Source organism: Sorghum bicolor, chromosome 5 (genome assembly GCF_000003195.3).
Source record: "Sorghum bicolor cultivar BTx623 chromosome 5, Sorghum_bicolor_NCBIv3, whole genome shotgun sequence".
Taxonomy (NCBI): domain Eukaryota; kingdom Viridiplantae; phylum Streptophyta; class Magnoliopsida; order Poales; family Poaceae; genus Sorghum; species Sorghum bicolor.
The window spans coordinates 70,555,006-70,564,641 of record NC_012874.2 but is presented as its reverse complement, the minus strand read 5'-3'; the positions used below and the strand labels follow the sequence as shown (position 1 = coordinate 70,564,641).

Below are 9,636 nucleotides of genomic sequence, written 5' to 3'. Positions count from 1 at the left end.
CGGTTAATACATTAACTGAGGCGGTTGCATTAGAAAAACCGCCTCGGTTAATGCTAGGCATTAGCCGAGGCAGTTGAAAATGCTGCCCGCCTCCGAGAGCCATTTTAAAAGGTCATGGTTAATAAATTTTGTAGTAGTGTACGAAACCACGTGTAAATTGATTGTTTGAGATTCTAAACGATTTGAAAATAAAAAGTTATCAACTATAAAGTTTCATAACTTTTTTGAGGTTGAAAGGTCCTAATATGGCTAGAGGGGGGTGAATAGCCTATTTAAAAATTCTACAAACTCACTAGAGCAAGAGGTTAGTAAATAACAAAGCGAAGCTTTTTGCTCTAGCTCTAAAGGGGTGTTTGCAAGCCACCTATCCCACAATTCTAGTTGATATAAACACTAGGCACACAAGAGCTATGTCGCTACTAACACTAGAAAGCTACCTAAATTTTCTATACAAGTAAGTAAGGTACTCTAGTTTGCGGGAATGTAAAAGAGTGGATGAGAAAATTATACCACTGAGTAGGGAATGAACCAATCACCAATATAAACAATCAAGCACTGGGAGAATGCCAATCAAACACAATTGAGACACCAATTTTTCTCCCAAGGTTCACGTGCTTGCCGGCACGCTACGTCCTCGTTGTGTCGACCAACACTTGGTGGTTCGGTGGCTAAGAGGTGTAGCACGAACCTCGTCCTCACTAGGACACCACAAGAACCTACCCACAAATGAGGTAGCTCAATAACACGAGCAATCCACTAATGTTGCCTTTGGCTCTCCGCCGAGGTAGGCACAAACCCCTCACAATCACCGGGAGATGGCCACGAACAATCACTAACTCGTGCCAAAGCTCCTCCGCTGCTCCAAGCCATCTAGGTGGCGGCAACCACCAAGAGTAACAAGAAAAACCGCAGCTAGAACGATCCCCAAGTGCCACTAAATGCAATCACTCAAGCAAATGCACTTGGAAACACTCCCAATCTCACAAAGATGAATAATCAATGAAGGAGATGAGTGGGAGGTGTTTGCTTAGGCTCACAAGGATGTCAAGTATGTTAGAATGCCAAGAGAGTGAGCCCCAAGCTGGCCAACAACTATTTATAGACCCCTCAAACAAATAGAGCCGTTGGCTCTCTCACTAGGCAAAACTCGAGCTCACCGGACGCTCTTAAAGGGGCACCGGACGCTCAGCCCTTGTGTCCGGTGCTCCAACGTCAGCCACGTGTCGCCTTTTGAACTTCTCGTGTCAGAGTCTAACGGTCACCTGCAGTGCACCGGACGCTGAGCAAGTTAGCACCGAACGCGTCCGGTGCACACCGGACTCATGCGCAGAGAGTTCCGCAAACCTTTGGGTCACCGGACGCTAAGCACCGGTAGCGTCCCGTGCTCACCGGACCCATGCGCAGAGAGGGTCGCAAAACGCCCGCACACCGGACGCTAACCACTGGACGCACAGGCCTGCGTCCGGTGCCTGTCGTCCGATGCCTTACCCTAGCTGGGCCAGGCACTGTCTGCACCGGACGCTCAGACGCGGCGTCCGGTGCTCCAGAAGCCAGCGTCCGGTGAGTGTTTTCTCAGCGAGAAACACTCCCGCGACTTCACCAAATTTCCCACCGGCGCAATAGAAAATATGCACTTCATTTTCTCAAAAAAGCGCCGAATCCCGCCATGCAAGCTCGACGGGAGGGAGAGAGGAACCCATCCTCTCTCTACCCTTCAAACTCCACCTCCTTCTCAAAGTGTGCCAACACCACAAAGTGTGAACCAACAAGTGTGCACGTGTGTTAGCATTTTCACAAACAATTTCTTTGAAGGAATTAAGTTAGCTCACTAGATTCTAAATGCATGCACATGAACAATGACACCTAGTGGCACTTGATAACCGCTCAGCCAAAGAATTCCCCTCTTTATAGTACGGCTATCTATCCTAAATGTGATCACACCCTCTATGGTGTCTTGATCACCAAAACCAAAATCCTAAGCAATACCTTTACCTTGATCTCCATAGGGTTTTGTTTTTCTCTTTCTTCTTTTCCAAGTTGAGCACTTGATCATGTTGTGGTCATCACCATCATCACCATGATCATCTCTTGCTCCATTACTTGGCATGTACCAACCTCATTAAGTCTACACACACTTAACATAGAGGTTAGTATTAGGGTTTCATCAATTATCCAAAACCAAACTTGAGATTTCAGAGGTCTACAATTTTTATTTAGCAAGTTTCCCCATCCGAAGTCATTCATAAAATTTGTATTTCAAATTTGAGAAATTGAAACGTAATTTTTGCATGATAAGATGATTTCAAATAAAAAACTTGTCAACTACAAAGTTTTATAACTTTTTCAGATCTACAAAGTTTACTTAGGGAGTTTTTCCATCCGAGGTCATTTGAAAAATTTGAATTTTAAAATTTTCAAATAAAGACGCAATTTGCATAACAAGATGAACTCAGATGAAAAGATGCCAACTAAAAAATTTCATAACTTCTTAAGATCTACAAAGCTTATGTTAGTTGTTTAATCATTTATTCATCCGACATGGTGGTTCTAACATTTTTTACAAAACTTATATATCTCTCTTTTAGTTTCATAAATTATAAGAGAGATATGTAAAATTTGTGAATAAATTTTTGTCATTGAATGAAGAAATGACCAAAATAAAGATTGTAGATCTTGAGCAGTTATACAACTTTATAGTTGAAAACTTTTTTATTGGAATTCATTTAGGACTTCAAATTTTGATTTGAATTTTTTTGTTGGGTGTTTTTTTCGACACTCGGCAAAGATTCTTTGCCGAGTGTGTGCCCGAAAAAACACTTAGCAAACCATTTGACACTCAGCAAAGGGCCGGATTCTAGTAGTGTTTTATGGGAAAATACTTCTACTATATTTTTAAAATATGGATGTGTTAAAATCAGGGTAATAAAACCTTACTGAGGATGGCCTAAATAGCCCCTCACGTTGGGTTCTCGTTTGACTTTGTGTCCTTAATGACTAGAAACAAGGGTTCTCGTTTGCTAATCAAGTTAGGTTCTCGTTAGAGTAGTCTACTTTTTCGTTGAAAATAATACTCTAACGTTGACTTGGCAGACGAAAGAATATTCGTTACAACTTGTTCAGTTGATTTGGAATAGGGCATTTGGAATAATTCCTAGTGGGAACGATTGAATAATTTGTACTAATTTTGAGGGGCTGAAATTGCTCCCTGTGGAATCAAATCTAACGTGTCCTTTGCCTGTGAGGCGTGTGCACTTGCGATGTCAACATCGGCAATTAACTTTTAATTTTCATTTCAAATAGTGGCCGCACTTGATTTTTGTTTTTTTTTAGTTCAGGATACATGGTCGGACAGTTGTGAAAGAAAAGAAAGCAAACAGAGATAGAGGAAGTATAAAAGGAGTGGGCTTACATGGGCTGCCAAAATTTGGCCTGCTCCTAATTAATATACGGCTGAAACGGCCCATGCATTTCTGGTGGTTCAATGGTCTTCCTGCCAACAAGTTTCGTTACATGCCCACGCTCCTATATACTGATGTAATGACTATAAAATTTTTAATAAAGTTCAAGCATACAATAATTAGCCCACTATAAAAAATTTTACCACAATAAAACTATAGAAACTACAGCTATGAATTATTCCAATTAATTATAAAAAACATTAAAATTCTTTATTTTATGTTTTTTCTATTACTATGATTTTTTAAAGATTCATTTGAAATAAGTGAAAAAAAAGACAAAACCACCTTTAAAATCGCTTATAACCAGGTCAGGGAAGTAAGATGAATGGTTTAAAAAGTTGAGAGAGATGTTTTGCATGATTTTATAGTTTGGAAATGAAAAGTGGATTTTTGTGAAAGTTGAGGAAGGTAATATGGACTTTTTCTTGATATAATAGCATGTGGATATGAGTTCAGGGGAAGACAAAGTCCAGCATGCCTGAGCATGCTTCTAGTTATGAGTTCACTCGGTGTAGTCTAGAGCTATTCGTGGCCCAAGAAGAAGAAAATGCACGGGTCGGTCCAGCTACCATGAATGAATCCACACCTTTCAAGTTGTCAATAAATTTTTTTCCTAAAAAAAAAGAAAAGAAGAAGCTGCTAATACATTTTCCATCTTGTTGTAAATTGAAACTATAGTTTAATTACTTGTCCGCATTTTAATAGTCCATCCAATTTTATACCTGCTGCCAACAGAATTTTTGACTTTGCACCATCCTACGCCTTGTTTAGTTCTGAAAATTTTTTGGTTTTCGGGACTGTAGCACTTTCGGCTTTATTTGACAAACATTGTGTAATCATGGAGTAACTAGGCTTAAAAGATTCATCGAGCGATTTACAGGTAAATTGTGCAATTAGCTTTTATTTTCGTCTATATTTAGTGCTCTATGCATATGCCGCAAGATTTGATGTGATGGAGAATCTTGAAAAGGTTTTGATTTTTGGAGTGAACTAAACAAGGCCCTCGCATTACGTTTATTCAACTTTGGTGGTCATCGCTCTTCCATTGCACTGCACTTACCTTCCGAATTTTAAGGACCGCTTCAAAGCGAAATGGTTTAGAGCAATTCTAACAGATATACTATCTATGGTACCTAGACTATTTTTATATTTTTAAAGTAAAAATTAAAGTCCAACAGGTGTGCTATCTGGTTTGCTAAAATAGCAAGTTTAATATCTCTAAACTTTTGCTTGTCATAAATAACATATCATCTTTAATGGCTATAATATACAAAGGCTGTTATGGAACTCTACGCTTTGAGTGAGTTTTTTTTTATTTTACATAATGACTAAATCTTATAGTTTAGAACATAATTTTATCTGGTCTCTTAGAGATGCTCTTAGATTATTTATGCTATTTTTTCTGTTATTTATGCTTTTTTTTCTGTTACTATGCTTGCACAATGCAGTTAGAGTAGGGGACAATTCACTGATAATTCACTGACGACCATGAAACACGCGTGCATCGGTGGCTGCGTATGCATGTTTGGATTGGCATGCTGTAGCCCGTAGGGGTGGTCCTAAAATGGCCATATGCTGTAGCTCATTTATTTGTATCGTCCTGCAACGGCCTGTGACTGCTGTTGGTCTGCATCTATATATGGCACGCGTGGGTGACCGCCGCGTGGTGTGTTGATGCGACGTTGCTGTTGCCTCCGGCTGGTTAATTAGTGATCTCACCACAAACATGTCAGCAATGAGATAATCGCTTCATTTTCCTGGTGATTTTGTTCCATTCCACTTCGACGAAATGGGTGCGACATGGGCGCACAGAGTGGGCTAGATGCGTCCAATTGGCTAGCAAATCTGCAGCCAAATCAACCAATTTTTGGACTACACGGTCAAAAAATTCAGGTTTTCTTGTGAAAAAGCAGGTGTTTCCTTTAATTTAGCCTTCTTTTTTTTGTTTGTTTGCATTGCAACTCTACTAGTAGAGGGTGTTCAGATCGAGTTTCCGACAAAACAGATGACAAGGACAGTGAGAAGAACTGAAGATGGATCTTTCTGCCGCGTGTTTCACGCTCTGCTGAAGTTTTGTCTCTGATGCTCGTGCTGGTTCCTTCAGATGTGGATGTTTGGCCTTCGTTAGCCGTTTCACTGTCAAATATTCAAATGTTACTTGAGGGTTACCTTTGTTAGCCATTATTCTTCCTGTTGCTCGTCTGATGAAGGCGTGTAAGTGTAAGGGTAGCTTTTGTGGTTTCTCCAGCTGCCTTTTTCTTCATCCTCATATACCACCCTTGTATGCTGTATTAATTTCCGTTGCAAGGTTCAAAAGAAATCTTAGAAGACAGGATAATACATTCCAATTGCCGTGATGGTCAAGCAAGGTGATAAATAACTCGACGCGACGTCTTGCAATTTCCTTGACTGCCGCCAACCACTTCCGCGCGTCCTCCGTGTTCGCATTGGATTGGGATTGATGGATGTGCTTCTCTGTTAGCTGTAGCCACCTCACATTATTATCAACGATGTGCTCCACCTTGTCATCAAAAATCATATGGCATGAGTTGTGTCCAAAATCTTTTTTTTTTGTAGCGGTAGTCATTTGTGAGCACCTAGGGTATTCATTTGTTATAGTTTATACTGAATCTATTATTAAACATATCTGGAGGCCTAAACAATCTCAAATATAAAACTTGTCAAATATAGAGTTTTATAACTCAATTATATAATAACCTTACATATTAGGGACCATAAACATCTCAAAAGGCAAACTGTTAATTACATAATCTTTCATCTTGTTGACCTCAGCAAATTTTGATATAGAAGTTTTCTGTGTAAAACATCTTTAATTTGAAAAATATATGATCAATTCATGTACATGCCTTTGTTTCTCAGCCATATTTCATGAATCCTTTAGTTACCATTTATTAAAAACTCAATGACTTAAAACACTAAACTAAATAAAGAAGTAATTAATAACGATAATGTAATGATCGTTGTATGGTCAGTTCTCACCAAAACCAAAACAAAATCATGGTACAGATCAGAATATACCGTGAATGTTAAAATCATATATTATTTATTTATTATCAATCAACAATGCATGTAATAGTTTTAACAAGGCCATTACGTTTTCTTAAAAGATGTCGAGATCTCTAGTCTGAAAAGTGGCTTGTGCGAATGCATGCACTGATTTAGCTAGTTTGAATAGTTACACCATGTTAGAGACACTGCACCATGCAAACCAATGGAGACGATAGCTGGGAGTACTTGGGAGCTCCATACTCCTGGCCGGTGTATAAATAGCTCCACGGAGCTGCATCGTTGAGCGGGGAGACAGGCGAACAAATCCCATTTGCAGAATTAAGCTAGCTAGTCCTGAATTAATTAGTTAGCTACTACAATGGAATCCAACACAGTGCTCATGGCGCTCCCGCCAGCGCAGCAGGGAAGGGTTCTCACTGTGTTGAGCATCGATGGCGGAGGCATCCGTGGGATCATCCCTGCAACCATCCTAGCTCGCCTCGAGACTCTGCTCCAAGTACGATGCCAACACAAATTAAAGTTGTACCTAATGCATGGATCTCTCTATATAGTAGTGTGTGTAGGGGTTGAGTAGAACTCTTCGCTAAATGTCATAGCCTGCTATTTAAAACATTATAACTAACGAAACAAATTGACATGACAGTTTGCTTTCTTTTGTTCATCATCATCATCAGTTAGTATTGTTTGTTGCCTAGCCCCCAGCATGAATATATCATTATCATAATATGCGCCGGCAGACGCAACATGCGTATAACATCATCAGTATTATATTAGTTAATTAATTGTTGTATATATACATTTGGTTACATTGCCTGCATGCAGAGGATAGACGGGCAGGACGCCAGGATTGCTGACTACTTCGATTTCATCGCTGGTACCAGCACCGGCGGGCTGATAACGGCGATGCTGTCGGCGCCTGGCAAGGACAAGAGGCCACTGTTTGCAGCCAAGGAGATCAACCAGTTCTATATATATATATATATATATATATATATATATATATATATATATATATATATATATATATATATATATATATATATTTTCTACACCCTAGGTTCATGCTTAATTAACTGCGTACTACGTGCAGTGTTCTTCAATTATATTCAGTACATATAAGCGTGTGTGTATATATATAAAAGTTATTTTGTAGCCAGCTACAGAGTAATAGTTCTATGGGATGTTATTCTGTAGCCATCTCCATTTACGATAATTTTATATACTAATTTACGATAATAACAATATAGAACTATTACTCTATAGTTGGCTATAAAATAACTTATTTTGTAGCCACTTTGAGATACGATAATTATTATATTAATTTACAAGATTATAGTAACTCCTTACTAAGTAGTTCACTATAACATTACGGTAAATATCCTCATGTGTTATAGTAACCCAACTATCGTAAATATGTATATATATTATTGTAAATTTGTATATAAAATTATCGTAAATGGAGGTGGCTACAGAATAACATATTTTATAGGTAGGGATGCCTGTTTATGTTTGTGGGTGTTCTTACAGCGGCTGGTGGTTCGACAACATACGGGAAAAGGTTATGGACATGTGGAAAAAGATCAAGGGAGGCCCGCAGTACAACGGCGAGTTCCTGCATGACAAGATCAACAAACTGATCAAGGACACCAAGCTGGCGGACACGCTGAGCAACGTCGTGATCCCGGCGTTCGACGTGAGCCGGATGCAGCCTGTCGTCTTCAACTCGCTGGAGGCCGAGCGGGACGCCGGGAAGAACGCGCGCCTCGCCGACGTCTGCATCGCCACGTCGGCGGCACCGACGTACCTGCCGGCGCACAGCTTCCGGACCATAGACGCCAATGGCTGCCCGCACCAGTACGAGGTCGTCGACGGTGGCGTGGTGGCCAATAACCCTACCATGGTCGCCATGTCCGTGCTCACCAAGGAGGTGATGCGCATCCGCAGCCAGCTGAAGAACAGGGCCGTGCCGATCATGGAGGGTGAGCTCGTCGGGGACATGGACCTGAACCTGAACCTGAACAACCCGACCGTGGCCGCCATGGAAGCTCTAGAGATGAGCAAGGAGCTGGGCACGGCGGCGGCGGAGGATGCGAGCGTCTATAGCAACATCCTCGTCCTGTCCATCGGGACGGGCACTGCGAATCCCAACAAGGCGGAGAAGTACACCGCAGCGGAATGTAACAAGTGGGGTCCTTTGGGATGGGTTATGAACGATGGTGCCCACCCAATCATCGACTTCTACTCTCAAGGCAGCGACGACATGGTCGATGTTTGTGCTGAAATGCTCTTCGATGTCCTCGGTTGCCAGAACAATTTCCTGCGCATCCAGGTAATTAAATAAAACTACTACTACACATAACTTATTATTTACAGATTGTTACAATAATATAGCTGTTATTTTTTATATATATGATTGCTTGCCATGCAGGCTGACATGCTGGAGGGAGACCTGTTGTTGATGGACTGTGCGACTGATGACAACATGAAGGCGCTGATTGAAGTTGGAAGTAAGGTTCTTGAGCAGAAGGTGGCGAAGGTGAACCTCGAGACGGGCTTGTACGAGCATGTCCCTGACGGGCCAACCAACGACAAGGCACTCGAGGAATTCGCCAAGAAGCTGTCCCAGGAACGCAAGATGCGGGCATGCAAGTGAACACGTACTCTACGTCCTATATTGATTTCTATATCATGCATTCTGTGATGTTCTTTGACAAAATAATATTCTATGTTGTATTATGATGTTTTAGATGCATGTATTTCATGATTCACGACGTACACATGTGATGCTTTATGTAATATATATGCGATATTCTATAATGCATTTTTGTGATGTTTACATGGCACAGATGTGAAATGTCTATGATGTTTTGGTTGTAGAATAATATCCTACACTTATGATGAATATTATCATGAATTTTTCTTTGATTATGATTGGTGAACTGTATACTTTAGTATATACGGATTCATAGCTATATGTATAGAGAGAGAAAGAGACTAAATGGTGCTGCAAAGGACTTTTGCATTCAGAATTGTGCTCGAAATTGTAAGGAGTCATGACACGGCATCAACCTTCAGGCTTTAGTACACCGAAATCCTTCTTTGCCGCTGAATGCTTGTCATCTCGTAGGTGGCAAGGATACAGGACTGG

At 40.7% G+C, this 9,636-nt stretch overlaps 2 protein-coding genes across 2 annotated transcripts; both read left to right on the top strand.

Annotated features, from left to right (window-relative positions):
- Nucleotides 6,754-7,463, top strand: LOC110435487 (patatin-like protein 2; the record flags this gene model as incomplete). Its single annotated transcript, XM_021461067.1, has 2 exons — nt 6,754-6,984; nt 7,311-7,463. Coding segments are annotated over exons 1-2 (291 nt in total), but the record flags the coding sequence as incomplete, so codon positions are not given.
- On the top strand, nt 7,552-9,333 carry LOC8076318 (patatin-like protein 3). Its single transcript, XM_021461066.1, has 2 exons — nt 7,552-8,817; nt 8,917-9,333. Exons 1-2 carry the CDS (start codon nt 7,984-7,986, stop codon nt 9,139-9,141), a joined length of 1,059 nt encoding a protein of 352 aa, XP_021316741.1. The 5' UTR covers nt 7,552-7,983; the 3' UTR covers nt 9,142-9,333.

Excerpts from the sequence above, each read along its gene's own strand:
- LOC8076318 (XM_021461066.1), top strand. The coding sequence starts at position 7,984 with ATGCCTGTTTATGTTTGTGGGTGTTCTTACAGCGGCTGGTGGTTCGAC. Across the intron at positions 8,818-8,916 it reads ACAATTTCCTGCGCATCCAG|GCTGACATGCTGGAGGGAGA; the intron begins GTAATTAAATAA and ends CTTGCCATGCAG.